The following is a 23,546-nucleotide window of genomic DNA, read 5'->3' on the forward strand; positions in this document are numbered from 1 at the left end:
TCTACTCTCAATCATCAGTAAAGTGATGGAAGGTGTCATCAACAGTGCCATCAAGCAGCACTTGCTTAGCAATAACCTGCACCGTGATGCTCAGTTTGGGTTCTGCCACGGCCGCTCAGCTCCTGACCTCATTGCCTTGATTGGCACCCCATTCACAAACATTCACTCCCTCCACCACCGACGCACAGTGGCAGCAGTGTGTACCATCTACAAGATGCACTGAAGCAACTCACCAAGGCTCCTTCAACAGTACCTTCCAAACCCGCGACCTCTGCCACCTGGAAGGACAAGGGCAGCAGATGCATAGGAACACCACCACCTGCAAGTTCCCCTCCAAGCCACACACCATCCTGACTTGGAACTATATCACCGTTCCTTCACTGTCGCGGAGTCAAAATCATGGAACTCCCTTCATAACAGCACTGGGTCTACCTACAACCCAAGGACTGCAGCAGTTCAGAAGACAGCTCACCACCACCTTCTAAAGGGCAATTAGGGATGGGCAATATATGCTGTCCTAGCTAGCGACACTCACCTCCCATGAATGAATAAAAGAAATTCACCCAGGCAAGTGGCAACTATTTTATTTTACATCAGTTCATGATCAACATACAAACAGCAAAAGTGGCCAAACATGCAGACAGGCAGCTCGTATTGGCTATCACTGCAGGTTTGAACTCATTCAAGACTTCAATTCCAGCTGATGGACCAACTTATTGGGCTGTCAGTTAACATTCCCTACAATTCCTGAAGTCATTCTTGCCCTGAGTTCTTCCTTACATGCTCAGTTTATAATCTACACCATTATTCATTCTCCTGGACTCTCATCTTCTCCAACACAATATCATCCTCACTCCCAGTGTTAGACTTATGCACTCATAGATCTTTAAGAAAACATCTCTTTATGCAGCTTATGCTTCTGCCCTACATCTCTCCACTTAGCCGCCAACTCTGCTTCCTCTAAATTGTCTTCCATTAGATATAGCAAGTGCATGCTCTTTATTTGCTCTGATCCTTGGCAGCTTCATGTGTGGCACTTCTGGCAGAACCTGCCTCTCAAGGATTGGCCTTCACAGCCATCAGTTAAGGTGCACCAAGAGAAGACACCCTACCTAAATGGATTGCTTGCTGTGTGTCTTTCATCTTTCGTTGACAACATCTGGCATTATTCCCCGAAGCCGTTCCAATCTTTCAGACCTGTCAATAACCCAACTTCTTAAATCTTTTTGGTCATAATCTCCCTTTGCTGCTCCTCTTATAAATTCAATTACTACTTGCCCATTTTGATTATCATCACTTACCAGCTCTGCCTAATGCTGCAACAAATCCTTGACATCCCCCAACGTGGCACCACACACACACAGCCTCAATAAATTACAGAAGGTTGGCAGGATGTGCCTGAAATGTGCTATCAATATGTATAGCATGTGCTCCGAGATTCCCTTTTGCTCAATCCTGTCTAATTAGCAGCATTTGATAGGCATCTGCTACTTCTAACAGCAGCTCATGTTCCTGTGATAATAGCCGACCTAAACTTCTATGTGAAAAAGAGTAACAAATGAACAAGCTTGCATTCATAATCTTACATCATCAGAACTTCTCAAAGCACTTACTTTTGAAGTGCAATCATTATTGTTGTGTAGGTAAGTGCCAAAGCCCACATGCACACCTCAAACAAGATAAATAATTAGTTAAGCCATGTTTGTAAGTTTTGGTTGAGGGAAGAATGTTGGCCAGGCACCAGGAGAGCTCCCTGCTGTTCTTTGAATACATACATGGAGTTTTGAAAGGGTATATAAGGAGAAGCTATTTCCACTGGCAAGAGGGCTGGTAACCAGGGGACACACATTTATGATAATGGACAAAAAATTCAGGGGAGGAAAGGAGGATTTTTTTTTTTACACAGCAGTTTGTTACCACCTGGTATGTACTGCCTGAAACAGTGGTGGAAACAGATTCAATAACATTTTTCAAAAAGGTATTGGATATATGCATGAAAATGAGTAATTTATGGGGCTATAGGGATAAAGCAGGGGAGTGGGATAGCTCTTTCAAAGAGCCAGCACAGCCACAATGGGCCGAATGGCCTCTTTCTGTGCTGTAGGATTCTATGAAAAGACAGATGGGCCTGTGTTTAACGTCTCATCTGAAAGATGCAGACCTTTCAAATTTCACTGATAGGTCGGAATCAAAAAGGGGCTGTTGACAGAGAAGCTCTAGTAGAAACAAATTGCATTTTTTTTAAAAATCCTCAATGTAACATATAATAGCAACAGAAAATTGTCTCCTTACCCAGACAAAAACTGCACACCTACGTCAGGTGCCTCTGCTGACTGTGCAATGGAGAAGATGTGAGCAAATGTATCTTCAAACCAGCGCCTCTGACGATTGACTGGTGTCTCTGATTTTAACAAGATAGGATACATATAAAAACAAGAATCAGCAAAAACTAAAACATTTGTAATTACCAACATATATACATACCCATTTTACATTCATTAATGTGCAAAAAGATACCAAAAATAGAACCAATTATAATGGACGTAAGCCTACCATAGCCTTCACAAAAATGTTCAAACTATGATAAAAATGACAGGAGTGTTAGATTATGTACCATGTAGTTCAGCCTTCACTTATGGATGTTGTTTTGTCATCTATCAAGAAAATGTTTTGTGCGTCACTGCCTCTTTATCAGTAAAAGTACAGAGAAGTTACAACATGGAAACAGGCCACTCAGCCCTTCCAGTCCATGTTGGCATTTACCCTCTACCCAAATGTGGCACAGTTCAGAACCCATTACAGTTATGTGACCTTTTTCACTCCCTGCACACATGATGGAGTGGATTTTCCCAGCCTCATGGAGACGGGGTTGGAGGCGGGGAGCATTGCAGCTGGAAAAATGGGGGGGGTGGGAGGAACCGTATCAGGATGGCTCCCCAATGCATTCCCAACTCTAGGGAACTTTCACAGGACGGTCTGGAAACCGGATCGGCCGCCAACTCCACGGAGACAATTAGTTCAATTCAGGTCCCACTTAGGGGCCATTTTGCGGCATTTTAGCAACATCAGTACAGCCTCTTGACATGTGTGGATGCCGCCAGCTCAATCAAGGCTGGAGGCCATAGGATCCGGAGGCTCCATGCCCCAATGACGAGGCTGATGGGAGGCCATAGCCCCATCCATTAATAGTCCTGCGGAGGGGTTTCCCCTCCACCCTGATGTCCCTAGCGGCTTCAGGTCTTTCTCATGAATTCTTTGCAGGTAGCCAAGCATCCACTCATGTTGAGGCGTCCTCGCACTTGCCTGCCTCGGCAGTGCCCACCTCTCTCGGTGAGGCTGCTGGCCTAGAGAAATAGGAACATAGGAAATAGGAGCAGTAAGCCATTCGGCCCCTCGAGCCTGCTCCGCCATTTAACTAGATCATGGCTGATCTTCTACCTCAATGCCATTTTCCCACACTATTCTCATATCCCTTGATATCTTTAACATCTAGAAATCTATCAATCTCTGTCTTGAATATACTCAGTGACTGAACCTCCACATCCCTCTGGGGTAGAGAATTCCAAAGATTCACCCTCTGAGTGAAGAAATTCCTCTTCATCTCTTATTCTGAGACTGTGTCCCCTGGTTCTAAACTCACCAGCCAGGGAAACCCTTCCTGCATTCACCCCGTCCAGCCCTGCAGGAATTTTCAATGAGATCACCTCTCATTCTTTTAAACTCTAGAGAATACAGGCCCTGTCTCCTCAATCTCTCTGCAAAGGACAATCCCGCCATTCCAGGGATCAGTCTGGTATATCAGTATATCCTTCCTTAGGTAAGGAGACCAAAACTGTGCACAATATGCCAGGTGCGGTCTTACCAAGGCTCTGTATAATTGCAGCAAGACATCTTTATTCCTGTACTCAAATCCCCTTGCAATAAAATCGTTTGCCTTCCTCATTGCTTGCTGCACCTGCATACTAGCTTTCAGTGACTTATGAACAAGGACACCCAGGTTCCTTTGGACATCAACCTCTCACCATTTAAGAAATACTGTTTTCCTACCAAAGTGGATAACTTCACATTTTTCCACATTATATTCCATTTGCCATGTTCTTGCCCACTCACTTAACCTGTCTAAATCCTCTTGAAGCCTCCTCACAACTCACATTCCCATCTAGTTTTGTATCATCAGCAAACTTGGAAATATTACATTTGGTCCCCTTGTACTTAAAGTGGATAAAACACCAGGACCAGATGAGATGCATCCAAGGAGACTGAGGGAAGTGAGGGTGGAAATCGCAGAGGCCCTGGCCATAATTTTTCAGTCTTCCTTAGCCTCAGGGATGGTGCCAGAGGACTGGAGAATTGCAAATGGTACACCCTTGTTCAAAAAAGGGTGTAAAGATAAGCCCAACAACTACAGGCCAGTCAGTTTAACTTCAGTGGCGGGGAAACTGCTAGAAAAAATAATTCAGGCAAAATGAATAATTATATGGACAAATGTGGGTTAATTAAGGAAAGCCAGCATGGTTTTCTTAAGGGAAAATCATGCTTAACTAACTTGCTGGAATTATTTGAGAAGGTAACTGAGAAGGTTGATGAGGGCAATGCAGTTGATGTGGTGTACATGGACTTTCAAAAGGTGTTTGATACAGTGCCACACAACAGAAAGTTATAGCTCATGGAATAAAAGGGGCAGTAGCAAAATGGATAGAGAATTGGCTGAGTGACAGGAAACAGAGACTAGTGGTTAATGGATGTTTTTCGGGTTGGAGGAAGGTTTGTAGGGGAGTTCCCCAGGGGTCAATGTTGGGACCCTTGCTTTTCCTGATATATATTAATGACCTAGACCTTGGTGTACAGGGCACAATTTCAAAGTTTGCAGATGACACGAAATTTGTGGACTGTGAGGAGAATAATGTAGAACTTCAAAAGGACATAGACAAGTTCGTGGAAAAATCGGCAGATAATTCAATGCAGAGAAATTTGAAGTGATTCGTTTTGGTAGGAAGAACATAGAGAGACAATATAGAATAAAGGGTACAATTCTAAAAGGGGTGCAGGAGCAGAGGGTCCTAGGTGTATATGTGCATAAGTTATTGAAGGTGGCAGGACAGGTTGAGAGAGCAGTTAATAACGCATACGTATCCTTGTCTTTATTAATAGCGGCATAGAGTACAAGAGCAAAGAGGTTATGTTAAAATTGTATAAGACACTAGTTTGGCCTCAGATGGAGTATTGCGTCCAGTTCTGGGCGCCGCACTTTAGGAAAGACATGAGGGCATTGGAGACACTGCAGAAAAGATTCACAAGAATGGTTCTAGGGACAAAGAACTTCAGTTATGAAGATAGATTGGAGAAGTTAGGACTGTTTTCCTTGGAGAAGAGAAGGCTGAGAGGTGATTTGATAGAGATATTCAAAATCATGAAGGGTCTGGACAGAGTAGACAGGGAGAAACTGTTCCCACTCATGAAAGGATCAAGAACGAGAGGGCACAGATTTAAAGTATTTGGTAAGAGAAGCAAAAGTGACATGAAGAAAAACTTTTTCACACAGAGAGTGTTTAAGGTCTGGAATGCGCTGCCTGAGAACGTGGTGGAGGCAGGTTCAATTGAAGCGTTCAAAAGGGAATTAGACAGTTACATGAAAAGGAAGAATGTGTAAGGTTATGGGGAGAAGGCAGGGGAATGGACCTGAGTGAATTGCTCTTTCAGAGAGCCAGTGTGGGCACAAAGGGCCGAATGGCCTCCTTCTGCACTGTAACAATTCTGTGATTCTACATCAAATCATTGATATAGATTGTGAATAGATGGGGCCCCAGCACTGATCCTTGCTGTACCCCACTAGAAACAGCCTGCCATCCCGAGAATGACCCGGGGATGTGCGAGGCAAGTTTTTTTACACGGAGGGTGGTGAGTGCCTGGAACTTGCTGCCAGGGGAGGTGGTGGAAGCAGATACGATAGCGACGTTTAAGAGACATCTTGACAAATATATGAATAGGAAGGGAATAGAGGGATATGGGCCCCGGAAGTGCAGAAGGTGTTAGTTTAGGCAGGCATCAAGATCGGCGCAGGCTTGGAGGGCCGAATGGACTGTTCCTGTGCTGTACTGTTCTTTGTTCTTTGTTCTTATTCCTATTCTCTGTTTTCTGTCCGTTAACCAATTGTCAATCCATACCAGTTTATTGCTCCCAGTCCCATGTGCTCTAATTTTGCTTACTAAACCCCTGTGTGGGACATTATCGAAAGCCTTCAGAAAATCCAAATAGACCACACCCACTGGTACCCCTTATCTATTCTGCTAGTTACATCAAAAAACTCCAACAGGTTTGTCAAACATGATTTTCCTGTCATCGATCCATGTTGACTCTGCCCAATCCTATGATTATTTTCTAAGTGTCCAGTTATAACATCCTTTAAAATAGATTCTAGCATTTTCCCCACTATTGATATCGGGCTAACAGATCTGTAGTTCCCCATTTTCTCTCTTCCTCCTTTCTTAAATAGTGCTACCTTCCAATCTGCAGGAGCATCACTGACATCACTGCGGGCCCTCTGATTGGGCCTGCAGACTTAAGAGCCCACTGTTAAGGATGGCGAGCGTAGACGGGTGGGGGGATGGGGGGCCGCCTCCCAGAAGATTGTGCGAGTGGGTGCGCTAATGTCATGGGCTAGCTCAGGACCCCAATATGAGCCTGACATTGGGGTCCCAATGCACCCCAGAAAATCCTGCCCATTATCTTTTTTCATGTGCATAGACATTATTAAAAGTCTTGCATATGTTGCATACTTCCTGTCCATACAACCTTACTTCCTCTGTCATGATGCAGTCACACTCTTTATAAATCAACATTTAACATTAAAAGTCTATGGCCTGAAGTTCCGCACTGTGGAGCTGTTATTTGTTGACAGAATTCATCCAAAATCAACACAAAAGTTCACGCAATTTGAAGCCAAAATTATCTTCAGCACAAATCAAGTTTTCACAATGTTTTGTGCCAGTTTTAAAAAACATTCTAAGGACAGGTCCCACCCACAAACCTGTCCACGCCCCCAACCTCAATTAATCACCATTGCAATTTTCCATTAATTACACAGATTTGTGGCCTTTCGAGGAGGCTCCAAAAATTAAGCTGGTTGTTCTTTTGAATGGAAGGACACTAATAGGAACGTTTTAAAAGTTTTTAAATGTAATTGTGTTTTTTAAAAGTTGCTAAGAAGTTTTTTTACTGTACCCGATGGTTGACTTGCGTCCATAACTAGGAAATGGTTCTGTATATTTTTTTAATGTAATTTTCAGTCATTTAATATCAGGTTACTCACAGCTGGTGGATTGACACTGTGGCCAGAATTTTACGCCGCCTGACCGAGCAAACGGACGGAGGAGGGGAACGTAAAATTGAGTGGAAAGCAGGGGGGTGGGTGGGGGGGGGGGGAGCCATTCCCGACCCCCTCCTGCACCTGCTGTAAGTGGTAAGCGGGGTGGCAGCAGCGAGAAACAGACCGCCAGCCACAGCCAATCAAGGCCCTTAAGTGGTCAATTAATTGGCACTTAAGGGTCTCCGCCCGCTGCGGTGGTTATTTTACCCTTGGCTGGCAGGTGGCTGACGCCCCAAAAAGCCAGCCTGGTGAAACCAGGCAGCCTTCTTGCGGGCTGGGGAGGGAGCCCTCCTGATCGGGCACCCTGTGCCCCATAGAGGGCCGCCCCCAAAGTCCCAACCACCCCAATGTACAGCACTTCCCCTGCCCCACTAACTGACCCCCCCCCTTGCCTTGCCAGGTCCTGACCAATTGTCCCCAGCAAGGCCCTAAAAACGTACCCTTTTTCCGGGGCCGTCCGTCGTCTTCTTGCGATGGTTGGGTGTAATCCCAGCAGTGGCCACCGCTCCCAGTGGCATTGCTGGGACTAAGAGCTGCCGGCCTGCTGATTATTAGCTGCTCCATTAGGCGGGACCTCCTGCCTCAAGGAGGTGGAAGTCCCACCCAAGGCCAATTAAAGGCCTGGGGAGCGAAAAATCCCAGTGTGGGTCCCCAGACCCGGTAGAGGCGGGCTCGCCACCAATCTTTCAGCCGGTGGATGGAGCCTCCCGGCCAACAAAAAATTCCGGCCTATGATTAAAAGTGCTTATATTTTGTGTTAATTTCATTTTCAGCTGTATTATTTGCAATATCTGGGTTACTATATTCTTTGTACCGCATATAAATAGTAGTCCGCTTGTTAAGATAACTGGAGTTTATTTACAAACGTTTATCATCTATGGCTGCCACCACAATACTCCTCACACGAGGTTCTGTACAATCCATGACATCACACCCTGTAATGATGCTTACAGTCTATTTACATATCTACCTAGCAACAACCTACATCACATTATACTACATCTCCACCCCAAGTCTCTGACGTCATTCATCAGGTTAAGTAATGCTGTGGCATTTTCTTGACTCAGCCACAATGCGTTCTCTTTTCACTTGAAGATGTTTGATGCATAGAGTATCTTACTGCTTCCTCTTCACTTTCTTGTATTTGAGTGGAACTATTCGATGACTCCAGTTCTCCAGTCACAAGACCTGGGTGTCCTTGTACACCAGTCGCTGAAAGCAAGCATTCAGGTGCAGCAAGCAGTTAGGAAGGTGAATGGCCTTCATTGCAAGAGGATTTGACTACAGGAGCAAGGATATCTTACTGCAGTTACACAGGGCCTTGGTGAAACCACATCTGGAGTATTGTGTGCAGTTGTGGTCTCCTTATCTAAGGAAAGATGTTCTTGCCATGGAGGGAGCGCAAAGAAGATCTACTAGGCTGATTCCTTGAATGGCAGGATTGACGTATGAGGAGAGATTGGGTCGACTAGGCCTATATTCACTAGAGTTTAGAAGAATGAGAAAGGACCTCATAGAAACCTATAAAATTCTAACAGGACTAGACAGGTTAGATGCAGGGAGGCTGTTCCCGATGGCTGGGGGGTCCAGAAGCAGGGGTCACAGTCTCAGAATACGGGGTATGCCATTTAGAACCAAGATGAGGAGAAATTTCTTCACTCAGAGGGTGGTGAACCTGTGGAATTCTCTACCGCAGAAGGCAGTGGAGGCCAAGTCATTAAATATATTCAAGAAGGAGATAGATATATTTCTTAATGCCAAAGGGATCAAGGGATATGGGGAAAAAGTGGGAACAGGGTACTGAATTAGATGATCAGCTATGATCTTTTTTGAATGGTGGAGCAGGCCCAAAGGGCCGAATGGCCTACTCCTGCTCCTATTTTCTATGTTTCTATGTTTCTATCTCGGTTGTCTGATGATTGTCGTATCACCAGTTCATTAGTTCTGTCTGATGACTAATTCTCCTCCATTTCTTCCATTTGTTTCTTCTGTGGAACTGGTACTAATGATCTTCTGACCCTTCTTATCATCTCCTGGTTGGTCTGGACAACATATGATCTCTGTAGCATCTATCATAATTCTCAGCTTGAACTAACCGCTCTCTATCCTCACCTCTTCCAATTCTTCTGCACTAATTTGTGGCTTTACTGTACTTGGAAGAATAGGAAGTTGTATCTTCAACCTTCTTCTCATTAATAATTCACATGGGGCTAACCATTCTGAAGTGGTGTAGATAGATAGCTTAACAGTGCCAGTTGAATGTCTTTGTTTTTCCTCAATAATATCTTCACAGTTCGTACGCCTCTCTCAGCTTCTCCATGGGCCTGAGGGTACCTCGGTGAATTGGAGATATGAACAAATCCGTATGTTTCAGTAAACTCTTTGAAACTTTCATTTGCAAATTGCAGTCTATTGTTAGATATCACATTATCTAGAATCCCATGTGTAACAAAAGTTTCTCTGAAAGATTTGATCACAGCCTCTGAACTCTGGCCATGTAGTAGCTTAATTTCAACCCATCTCTAGTAATAGTAAACGACAATAATGAACATCTTCCTTTTATGCTCAAAGAGATCCATTCCTACACTCTCACATGGTCTGGATGGAAACGAAGATGGCAGAAGTGGCTCTCTCACCTCCTATCTGGTAGTAGCACATGTGAGGCATCTGGATACCATCTCTTCGATATCTTTTGATTTCCCAGGCCATCATACTGAGTTTCTGGCTCTTGTTCTACATTTAGTGATTCCTAAATGACCTTCATACAATTTCTCCAAGATATCCAATCTTAAAGCTCTTGGGATGACCAATCTTTCATCGTAGACTAGCAAATCATCCACAATACTCGGAAGTCCTCTTTGCTCATGATCTTTCCTTAAAACCAGGTTCTGTGGCATATACGCTGGCCAATCATTTTGACAATATTCTCTTGTTCTATCGCGTACCTTGTCTTCTTTCTGCAAGTTTCTGATTTCACTCAATTCTTTTGTAAATTCTTGTTTTGTTAGCGCAAAGACTTCTACCTCCTCCAAAAGTAAGACATCTCTTTCTTCAGGCCTTCCAATTGTTGCTCTTGATAACACATCAGCAGTAATTTGTTGTTTACCTGAAACATATTCAGTCATTGAATTAACCTCATTAGTCTTAGTCGAAATCTTTGTACCCTTGAAGGTAACTTTGCTAACTCTTTCGAATTCAACAACCTCACGAGTGGTTTATGGTCATTTTTAATCTTGAACCTAAGGCCCAATATGTAGTCCGAAAATTTTTTGCATGCCCACGTTGCTCCCAATGCTTCCTTCTCAATAACTGCATGTTTCTGTTCGGTTTCAGTTAACGAATGAGAAGTGAAATACACAGGTCTTCCATCCTTCTGGTTTGGAACAAGACTGCACCTAATCCTGTTGCTAATGCATCTGCTGCTATTATAGTCGGTAGCTCTGGATCATAGTGCGCTAACACTTCTGACGAAGTTAAGATCTCTTTGATTTTCTCAAAGTATTTTTTTCTGGCTTTCTTCCCAATACCACATATTACTGCTCTTTAGCAGTTGACGCAGGGGCTCGTTTATCGTAAATACACGTGGCAAGAATTTCCCTAACTTATTCACCATTCCCATGAATCCTTGTGGTTCTGTTATGTTCTTTGGTTCTGGGAAATCTTTTATTGCCTTCATCTTTTGTGGTTCTGCTTTGATGTCTGACCCATCAATTATGTGACCAGGGAACTTCACTGCTGAATGTGAAAATACACACCTCTCATTCAACTTGAGACCTGCTTCTTCTAGTCTTTGTAATACAGCTCTTAACCTTGTGCTGTGCTCCTTCTGGTTTGCTCCATGAATGAGGACGTTATCCATTTGACAAATAACTCCCTCTAAGCCTTCCAGGATTCTTGACATAGTTCGCTTAGAGATCTCCAGTGCCGATGTTATACCAAATGGTAACCTGTTGAAACAGAATCTCCCAAATGGAGTTATAAATGTTAACAATTTAGACTCTTCATCCAATGATAACTGCCAGCATCCACTGTTTGCATCGAATTTCGTTAATGTGGAGCTTTTTCCCAGTTTTGCTGAACTTTCATATGCCATAGGGTGGTCTCTCTCTCGACTGCTTTGTTAAGTTGAGTGAGGTCCACACAGATTCTTATGGATCCATTTGGTTTCTTTACTGGAACCATACCAGATCACTGTCTCGTTGGTTTAGTTACTGCTGATATCACTCCTTGGTTCTCCATTGCTTCTGTTTCTTTTTTAATCTTTTCCAGGAGTGGGTGTGGGACCTTTCTCAGTGTAAATAAACACACAGGCTCTGCCTCTTTCTTCAGACTTATGTGATATTCGGTCTTAAATTTTCCCAATCCTCTAAATAGCTTTGGGAATTCTGGACTAAAATCTCTAGGTTGGTTCTCTTGTCCCTTCATTTCTTCTACCCTACATATCAGTTGTAGGTCGACACAAACCTTCCTGCTGAGTAATGAACAACTCTGATTCTTAATAATATACAGCATTTTGGGAATCTCTACTCTTGTACCTTAAAGTCGTTCTCAGTTCCCCTTTAACTTTCAGCTCTCTGCCTCCAGGACTATATAGCTTCCTGTTTGTTGTTCTGAAGCTTTTCTTGTTTCATCATGGTTCCTTATCCGATAGAACAGAAACCACTGCTCCCGTGTCTAACTTAGAGCTAGTTTTATTTTCTACGACCATGATTTCTGCTGTGCAACAATTTTCATTTGCTCCTTGTATTTCTCCTAAGAAAGGGGTTTCAATCGTTTGCTCATCTTGTACCTTGTTTATTCTCTTGCGTCTGCAGCATTTGCTTCTCACTGTGACAAATTGACCGGAAATATCCCTTTTTTCTACATCTGAAACATCCCACCTCCCTGGCTGGGCAATTTTGTCGCCAGTGCTTCTTTCAGCCACACCTACTGCGATTCAGGGCTGCTACCTCTAGATAGCTTTCCCGCCTTTCCGGCTTTTTGGTGCCATTCCGTTCCGTTTTTTCACAAGCTCCACTGAGTCTAATGTCTTCAAGATCGGACACTCCCCGTCCCCTTGAACCAAGGGCCGGTTGTATTTTCTAACCTCCCACTGTCTGCTCAGCTGAGTGGCTATTTGTAAACTCAAGTCTTCCCTGATCTGACAGTGCATCATCAATAACCCCGGCTACAATTCTATCTCGAATCAATTCCTCACACAAGTTTCCATACTCGCAATCTTGTATAGGTCATAAACAGAGTGATATATAAAGAAAGATCTTTTTAAATGGTGGGGGAGGGGTGATTTCTTGGGGCTCTCACAATAATGTTTTGCCATTATATCTTCTTTGGCCTCCTTGTCTCGGGAGACAATGGGTAAGCGCCTGGAGGTGGTCAGTGGTTTGTGGAGCAGCGCCTGGAGTGGCTATAAAGGCCAATACTAGAGTGACAGACTCTTTCACAGGTGCCGCAGGTAAAATTGGTTGTCGGGGCTGTTTCGCAGTTGGCTCTCCCCTTGCACTTCTGTCTTTCTTCCTGCCAACTGCTAAGTCTCTTCGACTCGCCACACTTTATGGCTGCCCGCCAGCTCTGGCGAACGCTGGCAACTGACTCCCACGACTTGTGATCAATGTCACAGGACTTCATGTCGCGTTTACAGACGCCTTTAAAGCAGAGACATGGATGGCTGGTGGGTCTGATACCAGTGGCGAGCTCGCTGTACAATGTGTCCTTGGGGATCCTGCCATCTCACATGGCCAAGCCATCTCAAGCGCCGCTGACTCAGTAGTGTGTACAAGCTGGGGATGTTGGCCGCCTCGAGAACTTCTGTGTTGGAGATACGGTCCTGCCACCTGATGCCAAGGATTCTCCGGAGGCAGCGAAGATGGAATGAATTGAGACGTCGCTCTTGGCTGACATACGTTGTCCAGGCCTCGCTGCCGTAGAGCAAGTTACTGAGGACATTATAAATGTCTACATAATGGGTTTCTGCCCCGGAGAGGAACAAACTGTGCCTGAAGTAGCAACTTTATCACTTCTTTATGCTACTCCAACTGACAAACAGTGTCTCTCCTGTCTTTCTTTTGTCTCAAACTAATATGACACATCACCTCCCAACCCCCTTCAGGCAGGTGCAACGATAAGTTTGCAAGTCACATTGCTGCTTGTAGGAACTTGCTGTTTGCAAACTGACTGCAGCATTTTCTAACCATAGTGACTACACTTCAAAAGTACTTCAAAGTGAAGCATTTGGGACATCCCGATGTCGAGAAAGACGCTATATAAATACAGGTCTTTCTTTCATTTTGCCATCAGTTTGCTGATGAACCAATCAAATCAGTCAAAATGCAACTTGAAAAAGATTTCATCCATCATTTCCCAGGGGCTGAAAATTCTATTATTCATAACATATTTCACAATAACAGGCTTAAACTTACTCAATTGCCTTCAACATCTTTTAATACTCTCATTAAAATTGTTACCGCAACCTGTTTCAAAAGCCTGGATTTGAACTGCATTTTACCTCACAATTATCCAGAGCTTTCAACCATATTTCTGTATTGTGAGCATTTACAGTCTGCAGAATTTCCCAGCATCGAACCTGTACATTCTGAGCGTGTACAATCTGCAGAATTTCCCAGTTTGTACATCAGCATGAAGAGTAGAAGGGTCTGTCAAACACACCTTGTGAGTATTTGACAAATACAACAAAACGTTTCAAAAGGAGCTGGAGATTAAGTCCTCAAAAAACTTTTTACTTTAAACAAATCTGACATTAACAAATGCTGCTTTCTATTAAGAACTACTACAGACAACCCCTGTACTTATGATTTCTTTGTTTTCTTTTCTCATTGCCAAGAGAGAGACTATTAATCAAGAGTGTCTTTCTCTTGTCCATCACCTCCTTATTACTGCTGAAAACGCAGTTGAAAAATCTCTCCTCTGAAATACTTTTAAATTCTAAGAATGTTTTCTAGAAAACCTACAGAGAACCTAAAGACTTTGAACATGAACATTTGAGGTAATTTCTGTATGTGAAAATCTATGTTCATCAAAGACTGCATAAGTAGACAAATTCACTAATATGCACTAAAGGCTAAAATGTTCAATTGCGGCTCTCCTGATGAACATTATGTATTGATAAAACTAGACTGTAACTTTCACTCTTCACTGGGATGAAAGTAGCAGAATGATAAAACATGCTGGTGATTAAAATTAAAATGGCAACAAGTACAGTAACTGATGAGGATAGCTGCACTGTAGAGAGGAAACTATATTGCACCATAATAACAACCTGTTTAAATAAAGGGAATGAAAGACATGTTCAGTCATCAACTATGAATGGGAGCAAAATCGAGGCCACAGTGCATGGCATTTTTCAGATTTTGGGACCATCCAGATGAGCCATAAAGCATCATTAATTCTTGTTAAATGGATATGGGTCATAAGTTTGCTCCTTTCATATCCAAGTGAAACTAAGCTATATGAATAAGTTGGTGAGTGTTTCCTCTCAGCTAACTTATTACCCTGTAGTAATCATAACATTTCAAATGTAAGTGTCACTTTTTAGCAAATCCCATTGGCCAACAATAACCAGAGGGGAGATGAGGAGAGATTTTTTTTTTTACACAGCAAATTTACAGGCCTAAGGGTAAGAGTGCACCTAATTGGATAACTCTTTGAAAGAGCTGGCACATGCCCAATGGGCCGAATGGCCCCCTGCAGTGCTGAATGATTCTATGATTTAAAGCTACAGTTCCCTTTTGTAGGAAAAGATAAAGATACTTGCTGAGCAGAAAAGAGGAAAAGAATTATTCCACATTCAATTTGTTCTCCAGAAAGAACCCAGATTGTCAACCACCATCAGACTAGGATCATTTTTTGTTGGTCAGCTGGGTGTTTGACATCCATGGAAATCCGCGGAAGCTTGTAATAATCTACAAAACAAGACACGGCAAAATTTACAAAGGAGTAACAGATTAATCAAGGATAGTCAGCATGGATTTGTTAAGGGAAAGTTGTGTCTGACTAACTTGATTGAATTTTTTGAAGAAGTAACAAGGAGGATTGAAGAGGGTAGTGTAGTTGATGTGGTCTACATGGATTTCAGCAAGGCTTTTGACAAGGTCCCACATGGCAGACTGGTTAAAAAAATAAAAGCCCATGAGATCCAGGTGAATGTAGCAAGCTGGATGCAAAACTGGCGCAGTGGCAGGAAACAAAGGGTAATTGTTGAGGGTGTTTTAGTGACTGGAGGGCTGTTTCCACAGGGCTCAGTACTGAGTCCCCGGCTTTTTGTGGTGTACATTAACAATTTGGATGTAAATGTTTGGATCAAGAAGTTTGCAGATGACTCAAAGATTGGCTGTGTGGTAGATAATGAGGAGGATAGCTGTAGGCTACAGGAAGATATTGATGGTCTGGTCAGATGGACAGAAAAGTTGCAAATGGAATTCAACCTGGAGAAGTGTAAGGTAATGCATTTGGGGAGGTCAAATAAGGCAAAGGAATACACGATTAATGGGAGAATACTGAGAGGTGTAGAGGAAGTGAGGGACCTTGGAGTGAATGTCCACAGATCCCTGAAGGTAGCAGGACAGGTCGATAAGGTGGTTAAGAAGGCATATAGAATCCTTTCCTTTATTAGCCGAGGTATAGAATATAACAGTAGGTAGGTTATTCTGGAACTGTATAAATCATTGGTTAGGCTACAACTTGAGTACTATGTGCAGTTCTGGTCACCTCATTACAGAAAGGATGTAATTACACTAGAGAGGGTACAGAGGAGATTACGAGGATGTTGCCAGGACTGGAAAAATGCAGCTATGAGGTAGATTGGATAGGCTGGGGTTGTTCTCCCTGGAACAGAGAAGGCTGAGGGGAGGTTTGATTGAAATGTAAAAAATTGTGAGGGGCCTGGATAGAGTGGATGTGAGAGGCCTATTTATCTTAGCGGAGAGGTCACTGACTAGAGGACATAGATTTAAAGTGATTGGTAGAAAGATTAGAGGGAGATAAGGAAAAGTGTTTTCACACAGAGGGTGGTAGGGGTCTGGAACTCAGTGCCTGTAAGGGTAGTGGAGGCAGAGACCCTCAACTCATTTAAAAAGGTGCCTGGATCTGCACCTCGAGTGGCTTAACGTGCAGGGCTACAGACCAAATAGTGGAAGATGGGATTAGGCTAAGTGGCCCGTTTTTCAGCTGGCGCAGACACGATGGGCCAATTGGCCTCTTTCTGTGCTGTAAATTTCCTATGATTCTGATTATGGTGTGAAAGCCACACTGTCAAGAAAATTCTATATGCCAAATGAAAAATATGAATTCATCGGTTGGAACCTTACATTAGACTTCTAATGGAAAAAAAATCCTACAGTTAACTTTAAAGAAGCTGGCAGCCCAGATGGCCACTGCAATTTGCATCTGAAATAACTGGAAACAAAAGTCTAACAAGAAGCCCAGCCAGGAAAATGCTTTGGCTAACCGAGTAGATTATCCAGCTCACCCTCGTTAGCGGGACATTCAAAGATACCTTGAGGCATTCATAAGTGGAGATGTCCCTCCAGAAGATAAACACTGACAATACCACCTGAGAGAGGACTTTGAGCCTCATTAAAAACAAAGGGGATCGAGAGAACCATGTCTGTTCCTCTCTGGAAAAACTGGGAAAACTGGGAGTTTTGTTACATAGACAAGAGACATGCCTTAACTGAGCATACAGCAGCAAAGAATGCTGCATGCTTCCCTTTCTCTCCCTCTCATTCTCTCACCCCAGAAAACAGCAAGTTTGAAAACTGTCTGCGACTGTGGACCCTCCAAGCCTACAGACTGCTCCAGCCAGAGACAAGGGGAAGAGAGCCAACTACCAGTCTGCCTTCAAGAAAACCCTAAGAAAAGCAGGCCAACCACAAAGTGCAATTTGACCAGCCAAGGACTTCAAGAATACAGTTTCAGCCGGAAGACTACCGAATAATCCACTCCACAGACTGTGTATTTAAGTTCCATTTATTCTGGACTCTAATCCAACCACCAAATCTATTTTTCCCTCTGTAATTTATTTGTGCATGTGTGATTCTCGTGTGAATGTGTGCATGTATATGTAGCATAACGTTTTTATTATTTTTAGATCGATTTTAGATTGTTAACTATAATAAACCTACCTCTTTCTTGTTTTAACACAAGAAAGCCTGTCCGATTGGTTCTTTCACAATCACATTAAAGGTAGAAGGTGAAAATAGAGACATGTTGTCGAAGCTTTTTGTCTTGCACTCATCCAGAAAATTCACAAGAACACCAATGTAAGGGAAAACAACAACTTTATACTGTATGAGAAAGGAGTGCTGTTTGATTGGCAAGTTTATCTCAGTGTTTCACATTTTGCAAGTACGGGCTGGTTGGGTACAGCCTGTACCTTGCCTGTTGCAAACAGCGGAAGGGATATGTTGTTTGATGCACAGAAACATAGAAAATAGGAGCAGGAGTAGGCCATTTGGCCCTTCAAGACTGTACCGCCATTCAATACGATCATGGCTGATCGTCCAAACTCAGTACCCTGTTCCCGCTTTCTCCCTGTATCCCTTGATTCCTTTAGCCCTAAGAACTATATCTAACTCTTTCTTGAATATATTTAATGATTTGGCCTCAACTGCTTTCCATGGTAGAGAATTCCGCAGGTTCTCCACTCTCTGGGTGAAGAAATCACTCCTCATCTCAGTCCTAAATGGCTTACCCCTTATCCTTAGATTGTGACCCCTCATCCTGGACTCCCCCGCCATTGGGAACATCCTTCCTGCATCTATTCTGTCCAGTCCTGTTAGAATTTTGTAGGTTTCTATGAGATCCCCTCTCATTCTTCCAAACTCTAGCGAATACAAGCCTAATCGACCAAATCTCTCTTCATAAGTCAGTCCTGCCATCTCAGGAATCAGTCTGGTGAACCTTTGCTGCACTCCCTCTATAGCAAGAACGTCCTTCCTCAGACAAGGAGACCCCAAAACTGCACACAATATTCCAGATGTGGTCTCACAAAGGCCTTGTATAATTGCAGCAAGACATCTTGCTCCTGTACTCGAATCCTCTCACTATGAAGGCCAACATACCATTTGCCTTCTTAACTGCCTGCTGCACCTGCATGTTTACTTTCAGCGACTGGTGCACAAGGACACCCAGATCTTGCTGCACCTCCCCCTTTCCCAATCTATCGGCATTCAGATAATAATCTTCCTTTCTGTTTTTGCCACCAAATTGGATAACCTCACATTTATCCATATTATACTGCACCTGCCATGTATTTGCCCACTCACTCAACCTGTCAAAATCACACTGGAGCTTCTCTGTATCCTCCTCACAGCTCACACTCCCACCCAGCTTTGTGTCATCTGCAAACGTGGATATATTACATTTAATTCCCTCATCTATATCATTAATGTATATTGTGAATAGCTGGGATCCTAGCTTTGATCCCTGCGGTACCCCACTAGTCACTATCTGCCACGCGGAAAAAGACCCGTTTATTCCTACTCTTTGTTTCCTGTCTGCCAACCATTTCTCTATCTATGTCAGTACTTTAACCCCAATCCCATGTGCTTTAAATTTGTACACTAATCTCTGTGTGGGACCTTATCGAAAGCCTTCTGAAAGTCCAAATACACCAAATCCACAGGTTCGCCCTTATCTATTCTACTAGTTACATCCTCAAAAAATTCCAGTAGATTTGTCAAGCATGATTTCCCTTTCATGACTCCATGTTGACTTTGTCCGATTATGTCATTGTTTTCCAAGTGCTCTGCTGTTACATCTTTTATAACGGACTCTAGCATTTTCCCCACTACTGATGTCAGGCTAACCGGTCTATAATTCCCCGTTTTCTCTCTGCCTCCTTTTTTAAATAGTGGGGTTACATTAGCTACCCTCCAATCCATTGGAACTGTTCCAGAGTCTACTGAATTTTGAAAAATGACCTGCAATGTATCTACTATTTCAAGGGCCACTTCCTTAAGTACTCTGGGATGCAGATTATCAGGCCCTGGGGATTTATCAGCCTTCAATCCCATCAATTTCCCTAACACCATTTCCCTACTAATACTGATTTCATACAGTTCCTCCTCCTCACTAGCCCCTATGTTCTGCAACATTTCTGGGAGGTAATTTGTTTCCTCCATTGTGAAGACAGAACCAAAGTATGTATTTAATTGGTCTGCCACTTCTTTGTTCCCCATTATGAATTCCCCCATTTCTGACTGTAAGAGACCCACATTTGTCTTCACTAATCTTTTTCTCTTCACATTTCTATAGAAGCTTTTACAGTCAGTTTTTATGTTCTCTGCAAGCTTATTCTCATACTCAATTTTCCCCTTCTCAATCAATTCTTTTGTCCTCCTTTGCTGAATTCTAAACTGCTCCCAATTTTCAGGTTTGCTGCTTGTTCTGGCCATTTTATATTTCTTCTCCTTGGATCTAATACTATCCCTAATTTCTTTGTAAGCCACAGGTGAGCCACCCTTCCTGTTTTATTTTTGCACCAGACAGGAATGAACAATTGTTGTAATTCATCCATGCACTCTTTAAATGCTAGCCATTGCCTATCCACTGTCAACCCTTTAAGTAACGTTCCCCAATCTATCATAGCCAACTCTCGCCTCAAACCTTCATAGTTTCCTTTATTTAGATTCAGGACCCTGGTCTCGGAATCAACTCTTTCATTCTCCGTCTTAATGAAGAATTCTATCATGTTATGGTTGCTCTTCCCCAAGGGATCCCGCACAACAAGATTGTTAACTAATCCTTTCTCATTACACAATACCCAGTCTAGGATGGCCTGTTCTCTAGTTGGTTCCTCAACGTATTGGTCCAAAAAACCATCATGTATGCACTCCAGGAAATCCTCCTCTACAGTATTATTGTTTATTTGGTTTACCCAATCTATATGTAGATTAAATTCACCCATAATTACAGTTGCACCCTTATTGCATGCGTCTCTAATTTCTTGTTTAATGCCATCCTCTACATCACCACTGCTGTTTGGCACAATGTTTTCTGCCCCTTGGTGTTTCTTAGTTCCACCCATACAGATTCCACATCAGGATTCTCTGAGCTGACATCCTTCCTCTCTATTGTATTGATTTCCTCTTACTAATAACGCTACTCCACCTCCTTTCCCGATTTGCCTGTCCTTCCTAAATATCGAATACCCCTGGATGTTCAGTTCCCATCCTTGGTCACCCTGCAGCCATGTCTCCGTAATTGCAACTATATCTATTTGTGCGGTTAATTCGCCTACCTTATTGTGAATACTCCACGCATTGAGACACAATACCTTTAGGCTTGTCTTTTTAACATTCTTAGTCAGTTTAGCATTATTTCACACTATGGCCCTATTTGTTTCTGGCCCTTTATTTCTATGCCTTCCACTTTTGCCTTTTTGTTTCCTGTCTTTCATTTCTATCCTTGTTTCCTCCTTCTCAGTCTCCCCCCTCAGGTTCCCATCCCTCGGCCATTCTAGTTTAAATCTTCCCCAACAGCACGAGCAAACGCCCCTGGGAGGACATCGATTCCAGTCCTGCCTGGGTGTAACCCATCCTGTTTGTACAGGTCCCACCTTCCCCAGAACAAGTCCCGATGTCCCAGGAATCTAAATCCCTCCCTCCTGCACAATTTCTCCAGCCACGCATTCATCTGGTCTATTCTCTTGTTCCTATACTCACTAACACATGGCACAGGAAGTAATACTGAGATTACTACCTTTGAGGTCCTGCTTCTTAGTTTAGTTCCTAATTCCTTATATTCATCTTGCAGGACCTCATCCCTTTATCTAACTATGTCATTGGTACCGACATGTAACATGACCATTGGCTGTTCACCCTCCCCCTTCAGAATGTCCTGCAGCCGCTCTGAGACATCCTTGTCCCTAGCACCAGGGAGGCAACATACCATCCTGGAGTCTCGTTTGCGGCCACAGAAATGCCTGTCTGTTCCCCTTACGATTGAATCCCCTATCACTATAGCCCTGCCACTCTTCTTCCTCCTGTCCTGTGCAGCAGAGCCATCCTTGTGCAACGAACTTGGCTGTTACTGCTTTCCCCTGGGAGGCCATCCTCCCCAACAGTATGCAAAGTGGTATATCTGTTTGAGAGGCCACAGGGGACTCCTGCACTACCTGCCTGCGCCTACTACTCCCACTGGTGGTCACCCATCCCTTTTCTGCCTGTGCAGCCATTACATGCGGTGTGACCACCTCGCTAAACATGCTATCCAAAATGTCCTCAGCATCACAGATGCTCTACAGTGAATCCACCTGCAGCTCCAGCTCCATAACGTGGGTAGCCAGTAGCTGCGGATGGATACACTTTCTGCACAAATGGCCGTCAGGGCCACTGGAAGCGTCCCTGATTTCCCACATAGCGCAGGAGGAGCATATCACAGGTGCGAGCTCTCCTGCCATGACTTACCTTTAGATTAATTAGTTACTCCCTTTAAAAAATATTAACTACACTAGGGGCCTTGTTCTACTCCAAACACTACACACTACAATCTAAAGTCCTTAATAAATAACACTAATTTAAATAAACATACTTTAGTAGTACTCGCCTTATCACTTGAGGGTTTTTTTTCAAAAAAAAACTTTCCCCTTCTTTTTATAAGCTATTTAAATACACTAACAGCTGTTACTTACCCAACGAATCAGCTTGCAGATTTCCCATGATGTCACTAAGTCTTTTTTTTTCCTCTTTTGAGTTTCAGCGTGCGAGACACAAACAGAGCGAGAGACAGCCAGCCGCCGCTCCGGTCTCCAGGTAAGTAAGGGCCTCGAGCCTCGCTCTCTGCTTTTCAGGTCCCACTCAGGATGTAATTCCTCCCAGATCTGCCTGCCACCAGCCTGGTTGCCAGGTAAGATCGATACAATCTGCCAATCTTTGGCATATATGGCCTCTGTACCTAGCATCATACTTGTTATGATCCTGTAGTTTTGTTTTTTGGGAAGAAAGCGATGTGCTTTTAAGGCTGGGAAAAGGAGCCATACTGCTACAAGGCAGCAGGGTCCAGAAGCTGAGTCAAAAAGTGCATTTTCCTTGTCCCTGTATACAGCCATTCGGAGACTACGATTCAAAGGGTGCATTCTCGTTGCCTTGGATACAGCCACTCGGACTGAGCATTGAGAGATACATTTGTTACAATTTAATTTTGAACTAGCTTATAATGCAAACAGCCTGTTCTAACAAGGGCCAGACAGACAGCTGTGTGTTAGCACCTGAAAGGAAAGCTCTCAGACCATTTAAACTGAAGGAAGAGAATTTAGTCTGTTTATTTATTATTCTCTCTCAAAATTCTAAAGCATCAAGCCAAAACATATATCTCTGATAAATTAAACTGAAGAACGGGAAGTTAGACTGTGACAATCTTTTAGCCCTCAAAATTCTAAAGCCAAATTGATTCATTAAAAAGTGTTTGCAAGTGGTTAATTGTAGAAATTCATTGCGTGGAGAAGGAAAGCAACAATTTCGACTTCTGGATTAAACGATAGACTGTTCTACTGTTGAAGAACCTTTTTTCCCCATTGGACGGCTATGAGGACTTCAAGCAACCTTGGACTGTTTCACATCCGGCAGGAGCATAAATTTGCAAGGATTCTACTTCTTTCTATTTTAAATGTTGTTCATAGTGTTTAAGAGTTTAGTTTTTCTAATTAAACAGTTTATTTGTTGATTTAAAGACTCCTGGTTTGGTTAGCCTCATTCGGGATTAATAGATGGTACAATGTGGCTGGATCCTTCTCTAATTTGGAAAGTTTAAAATGATATGTTAGGCGATCTGTGGAGGGATGGGATTGAATTAACAGTGCGTTTCTCCCACTAAAATCAGAATAGTTTATTTTGATTGGGGCTTTGACTGGAATGGTCGCTTGTAACAAATTAATTGGGTTTCTCGTCCGGGATTTGAATCGTATCTTAATTGGGGGCTCACTAGCATTTGAATCATATTTAATTCAGTAGCTCGCATCTGGGATCAGAATCAAACTATTTTGGAGGGCTCGCATTTGGAATCATATTAATTACTCATCTCTGGGATAACATATTTAAATTTGGGTCTTGCGTTTGGCATCTTATTAATTTCTGTTGAGTCTGGGATCATAGCAATTGGAAACTCATTTGTTAGAATCTAAATATGACACCAATTAAAAAGAAATTAAAAGAACCACGTCTCTTGT

The 23,546-nt window shown here is 43.0% G+C and overlaps 1 protein-coding gene across 1 annotated transcript in view; it reads right to left on the reverse strand.

Annotated features, from left to right (window-relative positions):
- The window catches only part of ddo (D-aspartate oxidase), a 249,199-nt gene that overhangs the window by 198,134 nt on the left and 27,519 nt on the right, over positions 1-23,546 (reverse strand). The window contains exon 3 of the mRNA XM_068027308.1: positions 2,293-2,401. Coding sequence (XP_067883409.1) covers positions 2,293-2,401 — 109 coding nt within the window. The remainder of the gene's footprint in view (positions 1-2,292; positions 2,402-23,546) is intronic.

The sequence above is a fragment of the Heterodontus francisci genome, chromosome 3 (genome assembly GCF_036365525.1).
Source record: "Heterodontus francisci isolate sHetFra1 chromosome 3, sHetFra1.hap1, whole genome shotgun sequence".
NCBI classification, from domain to species: domain Eukaryota; kingdom Metazoa; phylum Chordata; class Chondrichthyes; order Heterodontiformes; family Heterodontidae; genus Heterodontus; species Heterodontus francisci.